Below are 24,261 nucleotides of genomic sequence, written 5' to 3'. Positions count from 1 at the left end.
GTTGAAACTCAATGAGTTGTTCTCATTAAGCGAAAGGTGTACAATCATATATTTTGTCTTAATGTCCATGGGACGAATCGAGCCAAAAGTTTACCAAAAGACTAACATTCAGAGTCATGGGGGTCAAAGTGCTAACCGAAAGGCTTAGAATCATCATATTTATCTGATAAGTTCCTGTAATTTATCTACACTAAGTTCTAAAACACTCAAATGACTGATAATACCAAACCAAAAGACTTAGGGTCATATTTGGCTTATTGGTTCCTGGAATAAAAAGGCCCGACATGTACAGTATACAATGACCTTGGCCCGTATTTAAGCTCTCATTATACACTCAAATGGCAACAGCTCCCCAAAATTTCCCTTTGCTTTTCAAAAGTCGTTTGTTTGAAGTGTAAGCATGCTAGTTTGATGTGCATGAGTTCGTGATAGCATGGTTACCCTATGGGCCGTGCAGGCCCATTCAAAGACTTATTTCGGAATAAATTGTGTTAAGGTTGAATGTCCAGTTCTTATGTTTCAAGGGATCAAAGAAAATACTTTTTATCATATCATAGCTTCATAGCATAAACTTTTTACGGAATGGGATGCAAACAATATACAGTGGTTGTTTTTTTTATAAATCATTTTCAGATGTTTCCATTAACGCCATGGAGTTTCAAACTTTTGCAATAAAAAATACACCAAATGCTTCGGTATCTTTTTTGTTTGTTTTGGGTTTTTTTTTTTCAAAAAAATCAGGACAACAGCTTCGGTTAGGCGTTTTACCAATTATACAAAAGGTTAACATCTTTTAAAACCGCACAATAAGAAATCAGCTGACACCTTAATAAAGCAATGCGTGTCCCTTTTAAAGCGCTCTATTGATATAGATCACTAGAAGTTGTCTAATTTTTTTACGTCTGTCATATATATCCGGAAAGACTTTCATCAATGGTGTTGCGACGACGCGTTGTTGACTAAATCTAATGTAGCGCATATATGCTTTATGAGAAATTTTAGATATATTATTTATAAGTTATATAAATGATAATGCTTTTTATTTTCCATTTTTATTTCATATTAATCCGGATTTCTTTTCAGTCATCCAATTTATTTTTACTTGTGTATTGTTTACGAAAATGGCAGCCGCGCACGTGTTACAACTGTAGCTGTCACACTGATAGGAGATACGAGAAAACTTCATCATCATTTGATAATGTAACATTCTGTTGTTTTTAAGCGTGATAGGATATTGGTAAGTATTTTTACATGAGACTTTCCGGAAGCGACTCTATAGAACTTAGGACAGTGGATCCCTGTGTCCTTTCATTTTTCATCGTCACAAAGATGAAGTGATATATCCGTAAAGATATCATGAAGTGTTACCACCTCCATAATACAAAATAATTTAGGAAAAGATTATTTTGGTGATCGTGATCATATTCGTACTTTCAATTTCATACCAGTGTATCGGAATATTGATACTATTTACACTACAATGATGCAATATATGGGCAAGAATTAGCTAATATAACCCTAAGTCTAACATTGCAAGAAAAAAATTAAAATATTCATAAGCCTACAAACTTTGTTTGAAGTATTACTGTAAATGGTGTCTTTCTATGCATAACAAAAAATAAATCATTTTGAAACTTAATTCAGTTAAGAACAACGAGAATTAATGAATTTAGAGCATTTAACATAGACACTATTCCCAAACTGAGATTGATGGTTATTTGACCTGTTTGAAGTTTAGTATTAGGTTTGTTTATCTCAAAACATTGTCCATCATTTTGACTTAGAAAATCGCATTTTTCAAATATATCATGTATTTCAGAAATTCTATGAAAACAGGTTTTCTCTTATTGTTCTGTCAGTGTTACATGCAATTATTAAGAGATAAATATAATCAGAATTATGTTCTTGGTAAACAAGAAAAGTCATTTTTTCATTGTGTTACTGTCGTATAAAGAAAATTCTATCAATATTTTTGCAACCTTCTCATTTCAGTAATAAAGTAGTTACACATATGTTGCATGTAACATGGACACAAAAAATATAAATCATAAAGCATGCCAGAAACTCTATTAAAACATATAAAAAGCCCCCAATACACTATTTGTATGTAAATTATAAGTATACTCCCACATATCTCAAATATAATATCGTTTAAGTAGTGGCACGCAACTATTTATTTTCGGGTCAAGGATACGTATGGAAATAGTTCCCATCAAAAAATCGCTGTCATGACGTCAAACCTGTTTCAAATACCATATTTACTGTTTTTTTGTTGAAAAGTACAAAGAAAAAATCACACAACATTATTAAAGATCATATTTTACTCCAAATGTGTGCATAACACTTCGTTACATGATCAAAATTACCAGATTTTGTGGTCTCCTTGAGTTCCTATACACCGATAGACACCATTTTGGAAAACAGCATAGTCACTCGTTAACGTTACTGGGAGCGGGTCGAAATATCGCAAAAAACATTATCGTTACATGATCCGTTACAGAAATACAACTGTTCTAAAGAGAGGGGGTATTTCAATGTAGTTTGGACACGAAAATTAATTATATTTTATTACCGGATATATTTTCCGAACTCCAGTTGATTGATGAAAATTACGACAATCATATCATACCTTGTGTTGACACATCATAAATTTGCAAATGCCGTGTTGATGATGGGTTTCCAAACAAATTTACTGGGGGAAACGTGCATGTAACGTTTGTTGACAGGAAAAGTTACATACATTGGTCTATTTTCAATCCTATTTTTTTGCAACATTAATCAAATCCTGTTCAAAACAAGCAATTTTATCGATAGACCAATCATTTTGCAGTTGATTAACAATTTTTATAGCACCACAATTCTTCAGGCATTTAATAAATATGACACAGGATTTTCACTACTGCAGAAATGTCACACTTTTTGCCTATTATTTATCCACTGGCAGCGTACAACTTGTGCTGCTTCTTTGTTACTTAATCAATTAGATCAATTTGTTTTTTCATATGACGATAAAAATAAACCAACTTTAATATTTAAACAATGTTTATTCTCCATACTTGCATGATTTTGTTTGTTTTTTATGACTAAAAATTCATTAGCCAATTCTTGCCCATTTTTATTTATGACATGGAGTAAATAAAGACGGTAAAATTAGTAGCATTTGATTGGTTCATAATAGCACAGATTTAAAAGTCATTGATAATAGACTGAAGAGAGATTTGTATCAAAATAGACAATTAGATATCTTGTCTGTCCAAAATCCCTTTTACATCGATATACGCTGAATAGATAGGAGACTGCCTATATTTCTTTTACACCAAATGACTTTGGTCTCACTAGCCTTGCTGTGTTCAGCATTTCTCCAAAAGCACTTCCATAGTATTTTCAAAATGAAAGCTGAATAATTTTTAGATTTTAACATGTAAAGTTATCAAAATAACTCTAACAACCACAGTACACGAATAAAATCTAATGACAACACAAATCTAACAGCCATATAACATGACACAATATAACTAATGATCACATAACAATACACATCTGTCTTTCATGTCAATCTCAGACAGTAAAGCATCAAAGGTAAGCCTATCTTGCTCATCCTTTTTTACATTTGCGCAAGCATTCTTTATTCTTACTAAAATAACTGAAATGGAGTCATGGGTCTCTATGCCTGTACCAGAGATGTAGATAAAAGATATCTACGTCCCTGTCTTTACCTACAGTTCTAGTAGTATATTTGGTGCTTTCTGCCTTGTTTTTATTTAGTGCTTTCTGACTTGTTTTTAATGTCTTTTTTTAAATATTAAATTTCAATATGAAATTGAAAGCTATTGAAGACATATTTCTTATCAGTTACATGTATACTGAAACCATATTTTCATCAGTGTTTAAGGCTGTACTGCTTATCTCTTCTTTGTAGTACCAAAAACTGACCACATGCAAGCAATGCAAACTGATCATATTTATGAGAAGGGAAGTAACTCTGTAAAGTCTGTAATTAGTTCAGTTCACATTTCTTTCCAGTTTAGAGCTTTATTACTTATCCTCTCTGTGTATTCCATAGTCCATAGTAATTAATTAATAACTTTTCTTAGAAGCATTATACAAACTGTCCTACAGATGAATGTGACATAAGTATAAGTTTCAAACTTTGATCTATAAATAAGTAATAATAGACAGGAATTACAAAAACTAAATATGTACCAATTATCTTTAACACTTTACAAGTATACTTCCTCCTTTGGCTTTTCGTAATCTAAGTTCATCCGCTTCATTATCACCATAAAGGTCTATGTCAAGTTTTCTGTTTCTTTAATGTGTAGTGGTGTATATTTTACTCTGAAATAAAATTGATTTGAATGAAACAATAAGTTACAAGTAACCATGTTGATAAAGGTGTACCATTAGAAATTGATAGAAATATTCACAATTTCCTTTGTTTTTGTAATACCGATAATTTGTGAAAAACACAGTTATATGAATGTTGCATAAAGAGGCATAGTTGTTTTTATCATATATCACCTAATGCAAGTTTTAACAGTTCCAATATCAAGAGTAGTAGATGAGTAATAGATTTTACAGTATGTGCTTTGAAAGGATAGCTGCATACTAGACCAGGAAACTGTAGTACAAAAAATAGACTTATGTGATGTGGAAGGCAGCTGCTCTAGAGGGCGAATCATGATACAGTCAGCTGAGATATAATCCATTAGGGGAAATGAAAATGACTATACCCCGCGATTAACCAACTTTTTAAAAATAACATAGTCAGAGGAATGTTGTTTGAAGGATTACAGTCTACTTCAGTCTAATTTTAACAAAATCATCTATAGCATGGATGTATAGTATCAGTATTATACCTCTCTATATATAGTATCTAGTGTAGCATTTCAGATAACGGATCAAACTTGTGGGAAATATATTAAATATGGAAGTCACTATAATTGATTTGCCTTTGTCTGCTTAAAACAACATCTATCTTTGTCTCATAAAAAGTGAGCCAATCGGGAACCTCCAATCTCAGCCATCTAAGCTAAGTTGATTGCACTATGCCATCAGACAGCATCAAGTGTTACAAATGTTTGCCCCTTACAGGCCTCATTTCTATTGCGATTCATTTTAAGTAAAGTGCTGTTATCACATTTGTTAAATCCTAGTATTGTGTCAGATTATCACATGTTTATCATTGTAGGTAATTTTACACATATGTAATAACAGTAGACAAAAACCACATGTACCAGTCTGTTGTTAGCAGTGAAGATTTAAATCCCCCTGATCAGTTTAACAGACCAGTGCTACCCCTAACATTGATTCTCTATCAGGAATGGACATCCCAAGATTGACCAACTTCTGCTAACCAAAAATAAATCTTTTCGTGAAAAATCAGAATTTGTAGAATTAGAAAGTATAATTATTATGAAGCCACCACCCAAAGGTTGTTTTAGTTGTTATTTACTGGTGTAACAATCTGCCTGAATAACTTACAGTGTATATAACAATGTTTAATGTTTTGTATATGGAACACATTTAATGTAAAGCTAACTAAACTGAAATAAAAACAGTCACATTAGATTCCACTACCCTAGAGCTTATTGATTTGTATAGGTTTTTATCTGTGTTCCTGTCTAAATTAAATCCCAAGTTATGTCATCATATTTGTACACCACCATCATCATTAGTGGGAGGAATTAATCTGTAGCAAAGTTCAACTATTTCTTTTGTTCATAAAGCAACAGAAATATGTTTAAAGGATTGAGATTGATTTTAAAACAAACTGTCAAGAAGCGATTGATTTGATCCTATGATAAATTTTGAAATATGTTATTGAAATGGACTATTAAATTGTAAAAGTTGTGAGTACAGGTCATCTTACTAGCCTCAGCTGGTGGAAATTTCCCTTTAGTCAAGCGGTAGATTGTCCAGCTAGAGACCATAGAGTCGCTAGTTCGAATCCATGTGGTGAAAGGGTGTTTTTCATTACCCCTTCCTACATGTATCACAGATTTGGTGTCGTTAACCTCTCCAAGAGGAGAAAATGTGGGAGATTGAACTGCTTCCTTGGAGATATCAAACCTGAGTTATTGTTGTGTTCAGGGTCGAATACTTTGTGAAGGAGTGAGTAGTGTAGAATTTGATAGAACAGGTTGCCTTACTTCCCTTTAATTTCCCTTCAGTCAAGCAGTAGAGTGTCCTGCTAGAGACCAAACGGTCACTAATTCCAACCTCAGCTGTGGCAAGGTGTTTTTTACTACTTCTTCCTATTACAAAATTATCGAGGCTGAATGTCAGTTGTCTGTGACCAAGTAATAGATTTAGGTGTATATATGCTTATTTTTTTGAGATTGTCTAAGTTTTAGCTAGTTCTTAGAGTTGAAACTTTGTGCATGTCTAACATTGGTATCCTTGTAAAGGTTTGCTTATTGTTTGATTTCACACTATTTTTGTAATAAATAACTGTGAATATAGCAAAATCAAATCCTACTTGAATAGTACATACTCTGTAGTAAGTGTAGCTGTTTTATAGACGTCCATGTTGTTGAGGTGATCTCCAGTTCTCTCAGTGACTTTTCAGTAAAACAGATAAAACGCTGTTCATTGTTTATTTACTGTATTTGTTATTTTTGAGGCTGTGTATTTCACTAAAACAATATAACCAGGTCATGTAGTGTCAGTAGAGGCTTCATTGGTTGCTTTCATCACCTGCGTCAAATATACATTCTTTTGCTGCAAGATGTCAGCAAAGCTGCAAACACCCAAAAACCATCCTTTATAGAAGATCATAGTTGAAAACTATTAGTTAAATACTCTTAAAGTTTGTGTTAAGATGGAGTCTCCTTTTCCACATATGTTTGTATTAGTTGTGGGCTCTGTATGGTTTATAGTGACTCGCTGGCTTGTGTCTACAATCCCATTAATCCTACCATCAAAAGTATTTATTTACATTGGAATTTAATTATATCAATTGATATCTTAGGTAGATTATCACATTTGTATAGGAGATTAATGTTTTTACTGTTTGATGATAAATTGACTTTCAAGTTTGCTTTGATGAAAACTCTGTATAACAAATTTACTTCACTATCGTTTTACAGCTGGCAAGCCATTGATGTTACCCTAAGGAAAGTTCCACCATTTTATTACGCATTGTGTTTTCATACATCGGAATGCCTACTATTAATTCTTCAAAATTTAGTCTTCATATTTCATTTCAAATTTGTATGAACCCCTTTGAGAGTTGGCGTCAAAACTGAGTGTTTTCTTTCATTTTGTAGAACACTTGTGCCCTACATTTTACTTGAACAAGTCATAGATATTATTTTGTGTAATCTATAGAAAATCTGAAAATATAAACAATTGTGCTGTATTTTACATGTTATACATTTAAGTGTAAAAAGGAAAGAGTTCCAGCTACCTGAATAACCCTTTGCTAGTGAGAATATCCCTTTCCTCAAGTAGTAGAGTGTCTGGCTAGAGTTTAGAGGTTCCTTGGTTTGAACCCCGCTATGCATTTTTCAACCCTTATTACATATGTTCATCGAACAGATCCTTAATCCTAACTTGGATGGAATATACTTTTGAAATAAAAAGGATAATATAAGAATGGTGAGGGCTTGATTAGTTTCTCAAATTTGTATTGGTTTCCAGGCATTTAAAAGAGCAAAGGTTTTTATTATGACCCTTTTGCAAAATTGCCACATTTGTAATGAGACAGGTTATTATAGAGCTTAGGCTGGGTTGAGTCTGCAGTGATTTTTGCAGGATATTTTCAGGCAAGTCCGGAACACCAATTCCAAACTTTTGATGAGTCCCAATACTAAGATATTCAGTGGGTTTTTCAAAATTTGATTGAGTCCCACATGAAAAGCACGAGTCCAAGACTCAAATATCTGAGTCCCAAAAATCACTGCAGTCTGGAAAACCCTCATAGTAGCACATATACAGGCCATCACTGATCAATACACAACGGGAAATCTCTAAACCTGATTCTTATATATAATGTGATAACAAAAGTGTGACCTTTTCCAGTTTAAATGATATCTATCTTGTTTTCAGTACAATAGAGGCCTGCCCAGTTACTGTGTTCGTCATTCTGCTCCAATGAGTAGATGTATAGATAGGACATTTAAATCTATATTGCTCCTCAAACCCTTCAAGACAGCTATATATCTATATCTAAATTTCAGTATAAACTGATTCTGTCAACCTTGGAAATATTTAAAGTACTGGAGAATGTTTTAAAAGTCTTTGGAATGACAAATGTTTTGTGTCAAGTTGTATGTTTAGTTTTCTGTTTGTATTTCTGGATACCAATAGGAGTTCTATAAGATTCTGTTTGTTCTTTAGTTAAATATGTCTACTGTTGACCGTTTGATACTTGTACACGGTGCTCTGTCGAGTGCCGAACAATAGTTCAATCATGCGAGAACAGTTCTGTATTATGTAGAATTATGTCAGTATATAGTTGTTTTATGTATAATTGACTGTGTGTAGTATATACCTGGCTGTTATCTGTCTTTATTAGATGAGCGTGCAAAAAGCAGACAGTCGAGGGGGACGATTGAGATAGCTGAGACAGCGGAATACTTCTGAAGTCATTACACAGGACAAGACAAAATCTTCGACCAGGAGAGCAACCTTATACATTCATCTAAATTGGAACAAACAAATCAAATATGTCATAAATCTTGTGGTGTTGAGTGGTATGGTAGAGATTGTACCTGCTCGTTTTCCAGATAGAGATGTAAGTGACAGTGAGTACCTATTACTACATGTGGACGTTCTGAACACGACAACTGGCCAATTTAAAGTCCAGTCTGTGGGAGCAAGGTCGTTATTGTTTAGGTTTAGGCATGTGTATTGAGACCTTTAAATTGACAGGTACAATTTATAGAAGGCATATATTGGGTATTTAAACCAGCAATACAGAGAAACCTGTTAGATTCTGTGATTTAGACAAGGAAAAAGTCAAGTCAGGACACCATACTACGCATCATTAGATCCTGTTTCTGTTTGACACGGTTGAATGGATTCCGTTGGATATTTCTGCTGACACTTTTTATGTTCTGTGATATACTTCAACAGATTTGTGATCAGTGATGGTACCAGTGTCCTGAACAATTCAACTCTACTGATCTTACAAACATATTTGAAGTCATGGCGAAGAGTAAATTTGAATATGTGAAACACTTTGAGGCAGAGGACCGATGCTTGCCAAACTGTTGGATTGTAGTTCGTATTGATGGCAAAGCATTCCACAGGTAAATATTGACATTAAATATATGAATTACTGTTCACTCAAACTCTTGTAAGTTATAAGGGCACTTGTAGAATCACTCACACTACTTTATCATTCCCAGGCAATTAAATAATTCAAAGGTTATTTACTGCTAATCAAAGTGCTTTTCTCCCAAATATATGAAGAGTATTGAGCCAACTCCATAGGTTTATCAAGCACTGGGTAAGCCAGTGTTTCCTCCAATACTGGGCTAGCCAGTGTTTCCTCCTGTACTGGGCTAGCCAGTGTTTCCTTCTGTACTGGGCAAGCCAGTGTTTCCTCCTGTACTGGTCTAGCCAGTGTTTCCTCCAGTACTGGGTTAACCAGTGTTTCATCCAATATTGGGCTAGCCAGTGTTATCTCCAGTACTGGACTAGTCAGTGTTTCCTCAAGTACTGGACTAGTCTGTGTTTCCTCCAGTACTTGGCTAGCCAGTGTTTCCTCAAGTACAGGGTTAGCCAGTGTTTCCTCCAGTACTGGACTAGTCAGTGTTTCCTCCAGTACTGGGCTAGCCAGTGTTTCCTCCAGTTCTGGACTAGCCAGTTTTTCCCACAGTGCTGGGTTAGCCAGTGTTTCCTCCAGTTCTGGACTAGCCAGTTTTTCCCACAGTGCTGGGCTAGCCAGTGTTTCCTCTAGTACTGGGCTAGCCAGTGTTTCCCCCAGCACTGGGCTAGCCAGAGATTCCTTCACTACTGTGGTAGCTAGAGGTTCCTCCAGAACTGGGCTTAATTCTAACAGCAATGTGTCATGCAATTTGGTCTCAATATATTCCAAAAGTGGTTTGAAAGATAAAACATTTAAAATTTTAACACTTACTATATTTGCCAGTAATGCCATGGTAGAGATAATGTTCTATTCCATATACTAAAAATGAAGGGAAATCCATGTGAACATTCACGGTAGATAATCCTTAGGCAAACGTAGCAGATATTCAATTCAACCCCGTTTTAAGTAAATGGAAGGTACAAGTGTCTTGAAGCTGAAAAATTAAGCCTTTCACTTATATGGCTTGTATCAAACAAATTGACAAGGTCTGACACATATCGTCTTTGCAGCCTTGAGTCAAATTCCTGACTAAATACACACAAGATCTGACACATGTTGTCTCTGAGGCCTGCAGTCAGACTCCTGACTATAGACACACAAGAACAGACTATAGACACAGAAGTCCAGACTATAGACACACTAGTCCTGACTCATGTTGTCTGTTTAGCCTTGAGTCAAATTCCTGACTATTAACACACAATGTCTTACTCATGTTGTCTCTGAGGCCTGAAGTCAAACTTCTGAATATAGACACACAAGTCCTGACTATAGACACACAAGGTCTGACCCATGTTGTCTCAAAGGACTTGAGTCAAACTCCTGACTATAGACACACAAGATATGACATATGTTGGCGCTGAGGCCTGCAGTCAAACTCCTGATTTTAGACACACAAGTCCTGACTAAAGACACACAAGGTCTGACCCATGTTGTCAGTTAAGCCTTGAGTAAAATTCCTGACTGTAGACACACCAGATCTGACATATGGTGTCTGTTAAGCCTTGAGTCACACTCTTAAATGTATATATAGACATACAAGATCTGACCCATGTTGTCTCTTCTAAGGACTTGAGTCACACTCTTGACTGTAAGTGTCATGTAGACACAAGGTGTGACTCATGTTCTCTCTTCTAAGGACTTGAGTCACACTCTTGACTGTAACTGTCATGTAGACACACAAGGTCTGACACATGCTGTCTCTGAGTCCTGGAGTCAAAGCTCTGACTATAGAGACATGTACATGTATTTAAGTGATATATAGACATCATGACTTGGCAGCCAGGTCTGTATTGATGTTGTCAACAGACTCCAAATAGGATACAATGTAAAGCTTACATCATTTTCATTTTCTAATTGACACTAGAGGAAACAATTGCTCCCTAGTTACTGAGGAATTTCCTTTGATCATTATTGCTGATTTTTCAGAAAATTTGCAACATATCTATATGTATCTACTGATGGAAATATGCCCCTTTCCAGCATTTTTGGATGTATGATGAAATGAATGCTGATCCAATGGAATATTGCACCAATTTATTCTCCTGGCAGACAGCCAAGCTAGGCACTGTCAGTGAAAGTTTGTGTGATGCAAATCAGTTTGACAATAAGATCTTATAGCTTTGTTATGTATATAGAATGTAAGGCAACTGGCATGAGATTTGATCAGTTTAGGTAACACATACAACCTATAAAGGTGTAGGGATCGTGATGAATAGAGAAAACTTGTAATACATGTATGTTTAAAGCCACATCACCATAAAAGGATTTCTTTTTTATCATTATGAACAATGACAGTTGGATTTTGCTGAAATATGCTCATTAAGAGGCTAATTGATAAAAAGGAAATCCTGATTTGTTGATCACCAGCCTGGATATGTTCATTTTTGTGTCATATACGCTAATGCATGTGCACAAAACACTGTCACGTGTAAACAAAAAAGATGGCTTCCCGCTTGAATCAGTTGATGATTAATGTAACTTATTTTGTAATTCTGAATTGACTTAAGAGTTTTCAAATAACTCCCATAACAAAATTCTGTGTTGAAAAACAGGATTTTACTGACTGTGTCACTAATGTCGCTGTCATTCCTACACGCCATCACATGTTCGTGTTTACAAAATGAACTGCCTTGTTTTCAAACTATCATGTGACATTATCATCACTAAATTAGAGAGGGGGGTTTCCCGAACTGAACAAATGGTCAAGATGAACATTGGAAATCGATGGTAAATGTCGGGACAGCATAGAAACATGACTGAAAATGTATAAAACACATATAATCAATAACAAACTTTATATTTTTACCGTGATGTCCTTTTAAATATAATCACGGGATTGTAAAGGTTCTTTAAAGTTTCTCTTATTAAGATTGTGTTGCTTTTGTTTATATTTCCATGAATTTTGATTTTATTTTTATTACACACCAAGAAAAAAGAATACATCATTGTTTTATCTATTATTCATCAACATAGTTGTATTCACAGTAATGCATTCAGCTATTGTTTAAGCACAACAAGGTGTGGACATCTGACAGCAAGATATAACATTAAAACTCTAAATAAGGACAATGATGAACAGCTACATGCCAAGTACCTATAAAACACTAAATAATACAATATCATGTAGGGTTTATGAATTTGACAGCTGGAGAGTTTTATCATGAAAATTGTGTAATGGACAAAGAGAAATACTCCCTGTATTTCTGTGGAAGAGCACGTCTAGCTCGCAGTAACACAGAAACCTTACACCAGCAACTTCAGATCGCCTGTTATTTACATAGTAAACAGTGTAGAAGCATATGCAGTTAGTATCAACAAGCTGCATCTTATTTAGATTTCAATTCTTTTCATCTAATTTTATGTCAATATGACATTTTTCTATTTGGACTCTACTTGGTGTTAAGATATTGTCACATAAGTTTATTTACTTGTTTGAGTGTAGGAACTTTGGCCCAGCTTTTCTTTTACTGTCATGAACTCCTTGTATATTATGGTACATACACAGTTATGTTTTTATTATTTGAAAGAGACTTGGACATTTACGTTTTGATTATCTGGCAGAGGCCACACTTTTTAGAGTCTTAAAACAAGTAATAGTCAGAAAGATTGAAAATAGGAACTTGCAATCACTAACTGTTAAGCTATGTATACACCTTCTGTTCTTGTAAATAAGACTAGGAAATCTCATTATGTATGGCACCCTGAAAGCCAAATATTTTTTGTCTTTTCCAATCTCTCTGACGCCTTTACATATTTGGTGCAATGTGACAACATATACAGTAGTAATTATCCAATTAACTTTATGGTACACTTTATGGGCCTATGTCTGTGTCTGTCGTCCTTCAATAGAAAATGTTTGTTATTGCTATTTCTTGAGAAGTACTGAATGGATCACTCTCAGATTTCATAGGTACATTCCTCTTGGTTGCTAGCAGTGCCCTTTTGATTTTGCAATTAATAAGAAAAAACAAAAGTGGCTGACAGGCAATTATCTTGGATTTGGTGGTGAAATATTGATATCGCAATTTCTTGAAGGAAATTTCAAATTTCATATAATTAGCAAAAACAGGGGAAAGAAAAGAAAAAGAAAGGAAAGATTTTTGAAAGAACAAATAAAGATCAAGCAAAGGCGAGTGCCCAGATCCTTCTAGGATCTACTGTTTATGAGTTATACGTATCTATCACTTTGTACTTTGAACATGTTTGACTGACATTTTCAAATCTTCTGAAATTCTCATACACATTTGCCTGGTTTGAAATTGATAGGGTTATTACCTGCTTGCTAATGTTACGACGTTGTAAACCGCTGTTATTTCCAATAGGAGTACATCTGTCATGTTTCTTATCTATTTACCTTAAATAAATTCTCAATGCCTTATACCCTACAAAATAAGTGACAGCTTACTGTTATTGTACTGACCATAAAGATATATATATTGTATAAAATTATACCTATACTTCACCATACCAATTTGGGCCTGGGCTCAACACAAGTTATATACGGTAAAACATGATGATACCTCAACATGTTGGCTGTGCTCAACATAAGTTACATATGGTAAACATGATATAGACATGGCCAATGCTTGCCTGCCCTCAACATAGGTTACATCCAGTAAACATAATATAGACATGGCCAATGCTTGCCTGCCCTCAACATAGGTTACATACGGTAAACTTGATAATTCATTGTACCACTGTGGGCCTAGGCTCATCACAAATTATTTTTTCGGTAAACCTGATAGTTCACTGTTCCAATTTGGGCCCGGGCTGAAAACAAGTTGTATATGGTAATATTCATTTCACAAATTGGACCAAATACCTCACCTGGTAATTTAAATCATGGAATGAAAAAAGAACATTTTCCAACATTTGCTTTCAATGAAATTAAATCACAGAATGTTATGGAAATGTTTTTAGTCTGTGATAAACTGGTATAATAGACTTGTAAGGTGTAAAATTTCCAATAAGTTGAATACAAGTTTAACTGCACTGAATGATGTTATGTTAAGTCACCTGTAATATTCTCTTTGTTAAATAAATTTGAGTTTTATCATGTAACACCAGTGCTACAGTTTTCTGTTACAACAGAACTTTACTAGTGTTAGACATAAGAGTGAGACTTAACAAGCATGACTTCACAGACTTAAAGGAGAAGGTCACAAGGTTTAAGTGGATAACATGTCTGTGCAAATTACATATGATTTTGGTTTTTAAATGAGATTAATCTTGTGTGTGTAATTAAGATTGTGGTAAGATCTATGGTATTATTTAAAGAGGAGCAAGCAGGGCATGAAGCCTGAGAGAATAAAGTGACTGTCACTCTACTCCTGGCTTTGTATGACCAATAGCTAACTGGGACCTGTGTGTGTGAAAGTGAGAACTCTGCATTGGCCTAATCTTGTTCACATAGAAATACTTTTCATACATATATGTAATGAGTATTTATCATTGTAGAAGCTGATTCTAACCCAAAAACTCAGCAGTCCAACCTTTTTAACTTCATATTGCAATAAATAGAAACCCACGGGAAAATGTTAAGTCTATTTGGAAAGACTGTTCCTTTTGTGAGTTGTAAAACCTGTCTGAAGAGGCCAGTTTTTCTGTCATTAGTAAAACCTCTGTGGAGAGACCAACCCTTTTGTCAGTAGGAAATCTGAAGAGAGAATACATCTTTGTTCAGTATAGTAAAACTTGGTAGGAAAGAGCTCCTGTATGTCAGTTCGTCAGAACTTGTCTAGAGAGACCACCATACCAGTCAGTAATTAAACCTCTGTGGAGGGGCCACCCTTGCTGTTAGTAATGAAACTTAAAAGAAAAGGGCACTTTAATGTCAGTATGCCAGAATGTATCTTAAGAGACCACCATTCCCATCAGTAGTTAAACCTCTGTGGAGGGGCCACCTTTGCTGTTAGTAGTAAAAGTGATATGAGAGTACTTTTAGGTCAATATACCAGAACTTATCTTGAAAGACCACCATTCCCATCAGTAGTTAAACCTCTGTGGAGGGGCCACCCTTGCTTTCAGTAATGAAACTAAAAAGAAAAGGGCACTTTCATTAATTACATTACAATTATTAGATATTCTGGAGAAATTCTTGGCAGAAAAGAGAATATTTCTGTCAACTAATCAGAACTTGTCTTATCAACCAGCACTTTCAGTAGTAAATGCTATGTGAAAAAAATGTCGTAAAATTTGTCAGCAGAACCACCACTGCCATCAGTGGTAAATCTTGTCCTGAGATCATAGCATGTACCACATATATATATATTACACTCTTCACAGGTTTACAGATGTTCACCACTACATGAAGCCTAACGATGAACGAGGTCTGGGCTTGATGACCAAAGCTGCTCACTGTGTCCTCGAAGAGTTCAAAGATGTTGTCATGGCTTATGGTCAAAGTGATGAATATAGTTTCGTCTTCAAGAAAAATACCAAAATGTTTAACAGAAGAGCAAGGTAAGTTACAATGATTCTATAGGAGAAGTATCAATGGTCAGACCTTTACTCAAGTAAATGTGAATGTTGATATTATGTGAGCAAGTTTTCTAACAACATCTACACAGATTGTAGTATATAGAGATAGTGGTTCTAACAACACTAGGTAGTAAGGTAACTTTCGTTGTGGTGATCTGGTGTGTTACAACTGTAGGTAATGAAATTCCGGTCAGATATCTTGTGAAGATTGAACTAAACACCTGGAAATCTGTGTACCTGTCTATTACAAACACATAGTGTTTACCTACAGAATAGATTTACATAATTGTAAATGAAAGATTGAATGTTGTATGTACTTTATAATCTCATTCTTGTCCTTGAGTTGTCACAGGTTTATCAACACCACAAAATTACATTATAGTCAGTAAATAGTATTCTTTCTAATGGCAATCATTTCACATATTTTTGGCACCACCTGATAAAGTTACATAGTTACGTAACTAGTTACCTGTGGTTACGTTACTAGTTATGTGTAGGTAGTTACATTTTAAATGTCAAAAAATAAATTTTTTTTTTTACTGATAGAGAATGACTGTCTGGTTGCTATTAGCTAGCAATACAGAAATTTTAAAAGGTTTTGGCCATTCTTTTGTGATCTGTGGATTATTGGTGATGTTCATCTGTCTTTCTGACCTACAAGGACAAAACAGCTGTATGATGCACTTTAAATCATCATTTGACCCTACTGTATCTGACTCTAAATATTATTAAAAGTGGCTTAATTAATTCACATGTGTGTCTTTTGTACAGTTGTTATATACTGAAGAATGTCATGAAAATTTTGAAATTATCTTGCAGTCTTTCTTTCTTTTGATTGCCACATGGATTTCCTATTTTAAAAATCAATACTAGAATTGAAATTATAAAACATTTTTGGTTGTTAAGTACATATTTCGAGGTACTATGTTTGTTTGTTGGGTTATTGCTCTGAGAACTGCCGTGATCATTTTGAGGCAGAGTCTCCTTGTAATAACTTGTGGCTAGTAACCTCACTGAACAACATACGGAAGGCACGTCACATGCCATTCAGAGCAGTTATGGTAAACCTTCTGGCCCAAGGATACAACCATGCAAGCACAGACTGGTCCATTTTTCAGCTTCTCGAGAAACACAAACTGCCATGGGTAGAGAGCATTGCACCACATACCTCAGATCTTAATCTGATGCTCATATGTCAACGCTCGGACCAACTAAGCTATCATGGCCCAAAGTGTATATGTATAAATATATTGTAACATTTATATATATGTGAATAGATTTTCATAAATGCATGTTTTTTACAAATCTTTTCACATCCTAGCTAGAATATTTTAAGAAAAGTTTGAATGGCAGTGTTATGTATTGTCATAGCAGTCACTAATACTATGTTAAATGAACAGAGAGATATAGTAGAGATTCTTGGTCCGATTGATAATACCTGTACCAGGGTTGCCGGGTTTTTCTGTGCAAGTTGTCATGTCGGAACCCTATCTGTGATATCACACGTTTAAAAAGTTAGATACCAATATTGGCCATCAAAGTGTGTATGACTAATATAATTACAAAATTTGAATCGCTACCGCTTGTCTGTGTGAAGGGTTTGAAATGGCCATTGGTGTTACATGGGACTGTATATCACATACCATACTTTGTGACACTTGCCTTTTGCTGGGAAAAATATGTAGTCCAGGGGATGGATGAGTGTAATGTACAGCATTCTGTGATGTTTCTGTATTAAAGGTGCCTGTGTTAAGTATTATGTAACAAGATCCTATTAGTCAAACATATTCACTGATTAGGATTCTTAGTTGTTTCTTTATTTCATAATTTTCATCTCATCCAGAGGTCTCCTCCCTCAGCTCTGTTTAATGTCTTTGAAACTTGCTAGGAACCAATACCATGAGATGAAATGGTGTTTTATTTCCTCGGAACAGTATTCTCATTCAACAACTTAGGTATATAAAGGTTATTGTTTAATTATTTTTCAGCGTGTTAGTTTTAAGCAGATCTCTTTGGAACTTGGTGTGCTTTATTATCAAAACTTGAAGCACTGTTTTCCTTGGTTTCATTATGATTAAGTTATTGCCCTTTTTATCCTGTCTGGTCATCCTTAGTTTTCACCCGTCTTTGACACTTGGCAGGCTTTAGTATGATAACATAAGTTATATATTTTCAGATGTATATAGGTTAAATATTTCTTGTTACACTTCCATACATATGTTCATTTCAATGATATTATGTATTTTGCTCTGGCTAAGGACAGACTTATGGAATATTATTCTGCACTGCGATATTCAAGTTGTTACATATTGAGCTGTTGGCCATTTTGTGTTTACTCTGTCTCAAATATTCAACCAGCATTAGCACACCTGTTAGACTACTGATATAAGAATGTGGTTTAATGAAAACGTAACCCCGACACTACATGTAAATATTGATTTGTGTGATAAGTTGGTAGGATATTATTTTGTACACACACACTGTCCATGATACTCGGGATTTCCGAAACAAATTAAGCCATACCAGTCTATATAATTTCAGGAATACATTTAAATGGCTTGTTATTAGTGTTATTGGTCCCTGTAAAAACAAATTCACTTGACCTTCTAAACAAGCCTATTTCAACATACACCCATTGATATCTAAAAGGACTGTGTATACATTTTCAATGTAATTGTTGGTATGTTTCACAAAGTTGTTTTAAATACAGTATTGGGCCAGTTTTCATTGTTTGTGAAGATTTGTAATTATGGTAAGTTGTTATATACAGAGTATGTATAAGTCAGTGCACCATGGCACTTGATATCAATTTTACTTATAAACCAGTTAGCAACATCTGACTTTATTTAAAGACTTCAGTAAAACCTGACTTTACTGACACCTAACATCATTTACAGACTTCAGTATTACAGTGAAACCTGACCTTACTGACACCTGACTTCATTTACAGACTTCAGTAATACAGTGAAACCTGACCTTACTGACACCTAACATCATTTACAGACTTCAGTAGTACAGTGAAACCTGACTTTACTGACACCTTACATCATTTCAGACTTCAGTAGTACAGTAAAACCTGACTTTACTGACACCTAACATCATTTACAGACTTCAGTAATACAGTGAAACCTGACTTTACTGACACCTAACATCATTTACAGACTTCAGTAGTACAGTGAAACCTGACTTTACTGACACCTAACATCATTTCAGACTTCAGTAGTACAGTGAAACCTGACTTTACTGACACCTAACATCATTTACAGACTTCAGTAATACAGTGAAACCTGACTTTACTGACACCTAACATCATTTACAGACTTCAGTAGTACAGTGAAACCTGACTTTACTGACACCTAACATCATTTCAGACTTCAGTAGTACAGTGAAACCTGACTTTACTGACACCTAACATCATTTACAGACTTCAGTAATACAGTGAAACCTGACCTTACTGACACCTAACATCATTTACAGACTTCAGTAGTACAGTGAAACCTGACTTTACTGACACCTAACATCATTTACAGACTTCAGTAATACAGTGAAACCTGACTTTACTGACACCTAACATCATTTACAGACTTCAGTAGTACAGTGAAACCTGACTTTACTGACACCTGACTCTTAAAATATCATCCATTATTTAATGTTATTTCATGATAATGTTAAAATTGAACTTTATATTAACTTCTTAGATCAGTATTTCCATGAATGGTGTCTGGCTTGAATGAAGTTCTTTGTTAATACCCATTTACAATATAGTTTCCTGTTTACCCTACCTCTGTGGTTGTAATTTAAAGTTGTCTCCCTTGATCAATGATTGGATTCCTAGAAATGTTTTCAACACCATATCTTACATTTTGAGACTCAAACAAACTATTGCAACACGTTCAAATAAAAAAAAAACCTATGTAGAGGGAAACAAACTTTGTACAGACAGTCAAATTTCAAGCAACACAGAATTTACTCCTACAGTCAGCCATTGCAAACAAAACCCTAATGATGGTATGTTGATCAAAACAAATCAGTTACAATCTTCATAGCAAGAATGTCATCACCTCATCCTGACATCACTGGTCATTGATCCGTGTTACACTTCTTCTGAAGGTCACCAACTGTTTTCTTTTACTGGATCAACCAATCACATTTAAGTTTGTCTCTTTGTTACGTTCATACCATAGTAAACTGGTGTCCAGTGTTTATACCGTAGTAAACTGGTGTCCAGTGTTTATACCATAGTAAACTGGTGTCCGGTGTTTATACCATAGTAAACTGGTGTCCAATGTTCATACCAATGTAAACTGGTGCGCAATGTTCGTACCATAGTAAACTGGTGTCCAGTGTTTATACCATAGTAAACTGGTGTCCAGTGTTCATACCATAGTAAACTGGTGTCCAGTGTTCATACAATAGTAAACTGGTGTCCAATGTTCATACCATAGAAAACTGGTGTCCAGTGTTTATACCATAGTAAACTGGTGCTTAATCATCATACCATAGTAAACTGGTGTCCAATGTTCATACCATAGTAAACTGGTGCGCAATGTTCGTACCATAGTAAACTGGTGTCCAGTGTTTATACCATAGTAAACTGGTGTCCAGTGTTCATACCATAGTAAACTAGTGTTCATACCATAGTTAACTGGTGCTCAATGTTCATACCATAGTAAACTGGTGTCCAGTGTTCATACCATAGTAAACTAGTGTTCATACCATAGTAAACTGGTGCTCAATGTTCATACCATAGTAAACTGGTGTCCAGTGTTCATACCATAGTAAACTGGTGTCCAGTGTTCATACCATAGTAAACTTGTGTCCAGTGTTCATACCATAGTAAACTTGTGTCCAGTGTTCATACCATTGTAAACTGGTGTCCAGTGTTTATACCATAGTAAACTGGTGTCTAATGTTCATACCGTAGTAAACTGGTGCTCAATGTTTATACCATATTAAACTGGTGCTCAATGTTTATACCATATTAAACTGGTGCTCAATGTTTATACCATAATAAACTTGTCCAACGTTTGATCAAGTCCAGTGCTGGATATAGATTTAACCATTAAATAAGGAGCTCATTCATATCTTTAACTGTACTCTATTGATATTTGACCACTGTTTTACTTCCACAGTAAAATAATGACCAATGTCGTGAGCCAGTTTTCCTCATCTTTCGTGTTTTACTGGGCCCGATTCTTTAACAAGCAGCCACTACAATACCCTCCAGTGTTTGATGGCAGGGTTGTGCTCTATCCCTCTGACAAGAATCTCAGGGACTACCTCAGCTGGCGTCAGGCTGACTGTAAGTATGTTCAAAGTCAAAGAAATCATTTCAAGGTCGTTTAGATATAGATATAAAAATACCAAGATTCCTTGTTAGTTTCATTCTCTTACCATTGTAGGTTTCATCGCTGTATCAACATTTTGATTCCAAGAATAAGATCAAGGTCAATGTTCAGTTCTATAGAAACTTATCAAAAACAGATCCAGAATAAGGAGTGGTGTATCCATGTCTTATAAATGTTCTATTTTATGGAAAGTGGTTGGATTTAATTGTGTTCTTTTCAAAGTCCTGCAAGAGTAGACCTTTAGTATTTTGAAACTGAGGGCTGATGATATTAATTGTATGTAATATAGTTGTGATATATTTAGAGTATTAAAGAATGATTTGAAAATGTTGCAGGTGTTGCTGATGAAGCAAAAGACGCTTGCTTTTCTGGAACACTTGGTCTTTCTCTCCTTGTACTTTTTCAGGAAATCTTTCTTTTGTTCATATTTTACCCTAGTTTTATCAAATTTGAGTTTGGATTATAATTATGTTGACATGTTAGTATTTTCTTGATATTTTGGTGACATACTTGTGTCATATTACACAGGTCACATCAACAACCTGTATAACACATGCTTCTGGAAGTTAGTTCAGGAGAAAGGTCTGTCACCAGCCCAGTCACAGGAGCGCCTCAAAGTATGTAGCTTACAAAGTGTGTTTAATATCTAGTTCTAGGTGTATATGCACCTCGACTTCAGTGGAAGGTGTTTGTCCTTTTTTTGTTTTCCTGTTTATTTAAATCTCTGAAGTGTATCTATCACCCAGATGTTCTAAAAAGCCATTACATCAGCTATATATATACATTAGCTTTTCTATCATAATATATGTTTTATATCAATATGTTCATCAAGAGTCCTGAGAATTAAACTTCGGGTTTTTAAATGGGTATTTAAACCACATAAAAGGGAGCCATACTCTGTAGTTAAAACACATTCAGTGCTATTTGTGATAATCTCATTACTGAAATTATTATTGCAAATTCAACCCCCAAAAATCCAAATATGTGTAAAGGAAGTAAATGTAAGTTTCTCTTCTGCAGGGTACTCTGTCCAGTGATAAAAACGAGCTGTTATTCTCAGACTTTAGTCTCAACTACAACAGTCTCCCGGAGCTGTATAGAAAAGGATCAGTGCTGATACGGGTGAAGGTTAATACTTCAATTTTACTGCATGTCTCATGTCACTCTACATGTCAAATGAAATACAGGATTTATACTACACTAGATATGTACTTCTGGTATTTCATGATAGACACTTCAACACATGTTAAATGAAGTACTGGATTCATACTTCCATGAATGACATAAGTCCATGTGACAAATAAAATATAGGATTAATAATTTTATTATAAGATACATCATAACTATTTTGCATGTTCATGAACTGAATTTTTGTGAATCTTATGTAAGGCTAGCTGTCTTATACTGATGCTCCATTTCATTGTATGTGTAGATGTATGCTAATGTTCAGTGTATATACTGGGTAGGTTTTCAGTTTTCTTTGCTGGTGTTTTTTGCCTTATAAAAATGAATATTACAAAATGGAATTGTCACTTGCTTTCTAGGATACAGATACTGAGCGGCCCACTGATCGTGAGTTACAGAACGGGGTACGAAGCTTGTCAGTGTCGTTCGAGTATCATTTGGACCCTAGCAGTAAACCTCCTCGTATCAACATCCTTCACTCAGACATTATCGGTGAAAAGTTTTGGCAGGAACACCCAGAAATACTGGATGTATAGTTGTAATTGATAATTTTAGTATTAATTCAATTTTTTTATGGCCAGAAGAATTCTATAATTCCTATGAGCATGTTAGAGAGTGTCTCAATACTGGAGATGTCAAACACATGCTGGAGGTTTCAAACAATACTGGAGATGTCAAACACATACTGGAGGTTTCAAACAATGTTGGAGATGTCAAGCACATACTGGAGATGTCAAATACATACTGGAGGTTTCAAACAATGCTGGAGATGTCAAGCACATACTGGAGGTTTCAAACAATGCTGGAGATGTCAAGCACATACTGGAGATGTCAAACACATGCTGGAGGGTTCAAACAATGCTGGAGATGTCAAACACATACTGGAGATTTCAAACAATGCTGGAGATGTCAAACACATACTGGAGATTTCAAACACATACTGGAGATGTCAAACACACTGTACACTGCACCTAGTAGAGGGAATATTCCTCAGTGATATACAGATGGGAGGGAACTTTAAATGCACAGAAATGTTTTCTAGTAATTTTATATTGATCATTTGGACAAGATGAACCAGTATTCAAAAACCAATTTTTACTTGAAGATATTCCATCTATGAATTTACGGTGGTGCATTTTATGAAATTTAAATATAGATATTTGTTCATTGTTGTGACCTAATGACTGTTGAGGAGGTGGAAATATGAAGTGAAAAATGCTCCAGCAACTCAGGTTAATTATGAGACAATTACACGACAGCAGACAATATTTTCATTTTTGTAACGTAAATTTTCGTACGCCTGTGTTTTCAGATATAGAGATATCATTGTGTCAAGTCAGAATTGCGACCATGATAGGACATAGCCAAACTTTGCAAACAAGTATCAAATCTGGCTTAAGTGTGGTTTCTGATACTCGTCAATCATTTATTGTATCATTTCTTAAGTGCAAAAATGGTACAAACAACATCCTTGTATGAGGTTCCTAGCAAGTCCTAGTTCAATCTTATCAAGTCATTATATACACTATATAGTCTTATTCTATTACTTTTACTAATTTATCTAAATTGTAGGTCTTCAAGTTCATTGATATCAGCGAAACCAAAAATTTCAAATTCTAAATTCAAATTCTTTAAAGAAACATTTAAGTTATATCCAACAAATTCGGTAACATCTTTAATCACAGGATTGGAGAATTTCCAAAATAACAGATTTTAAGTTAGTTTATCAAAATCTCAAATCTTAATCAACCATTGTCTCTACTGACATAAACTGCGCTGGCCTTGACCTAAACTGACCCTCAGCATAAACTGACCTTGACCTAAACTGACCCTGACCTTAGCTAAAAGAATGCTTGTTCATACTTTCATTAATACTTGAAAATCAAGATTTAGTCTAAAACGTAAGCAAAATTTCTTTTGTTTGTAAAC

The 24,261-nt window shown here is 34.8% G+C and overlaps 1 protein-coding gene across 1 annotated transcript; it reads left to right on the top strand.

The window, feature by feature from the left end:
• The first annotated feature begins 1,166 nt into the window (after positions 1-1,166).
• On the top strand, positions 1,167-23,898 carry LOC132551190 (probable tRNA(His) guanylyltransferase). The gene is made up of 7 exons (XM_060215298.1): positions 1,167-1,237; positions 8,522-9,257; positions 15,605-15,781; positions 20,932-21,101; positions 21,676-21,764; positions 22,168-22,275; positions 22,692-23,898. The coding sequence occupies exons 2-7, from the start codon at positions 9,154-9,156 to the stop codon at positions 22,866-22,868; spliced, it is 825 nt and encodes a 274-aa protein (XP_060071281.1). The 5' UTR covers positions 1,167-1,237; positions 8,522-9,153; the 3' UTR covers positions 22,869-23,898.
• The last annotated feature ends 363 nt before the right edge of the window (positions 23,899-24,261 follow it).

Source organism: Ylistrum balloti, unplaced genomic scaffold, assembly GCF_031769215.1.
Source record: "Ylistrum balloti isolate Yb309-2 unplaced genomic scaffold, AGI_CSIRO_Ybal_v1 Utg370184, whole genome shotgun sequence".
NCBI lineage: Eukaryota > Metazoa > Mollusca > Bivalvia > Pectinida > Pectinidae > Ylistrum > Ylistrum balloti.
The sequence above is the reverse complement of the archived record's forward strand: the minus strand, read 5'-3'. Positions and strand labels throughout refer to the sequence as shown.

What these genes read in the sequence shown, in the direction of transcription:
- LOC132551190 (XM_060215298.1), top strand. Translation starts at nt 9,154, where the DNA reads ATGGCGAAGAGTAAATTTGAATATGTGAAACACTTTGAGGCAGAGGAC. An exon ending in ATGTTTAACAGAAGAGCAAG is followed by an intron (nt 15,782 to 20,931) that starts GTAAGTTACAAT and finishes TTACTTCCACAG; the next exon opens with TAAAATAATGACCAATGTCG. An exon ending in AGTCACAGGAGCGCCTCAAA is followed by an intron (nt 21,765 to 22,167) that starts GTATGTAGCTTA and finishes TCTCTTCTGCAG; the next exon opens with GGTACTCTGTCCAGTGATAA.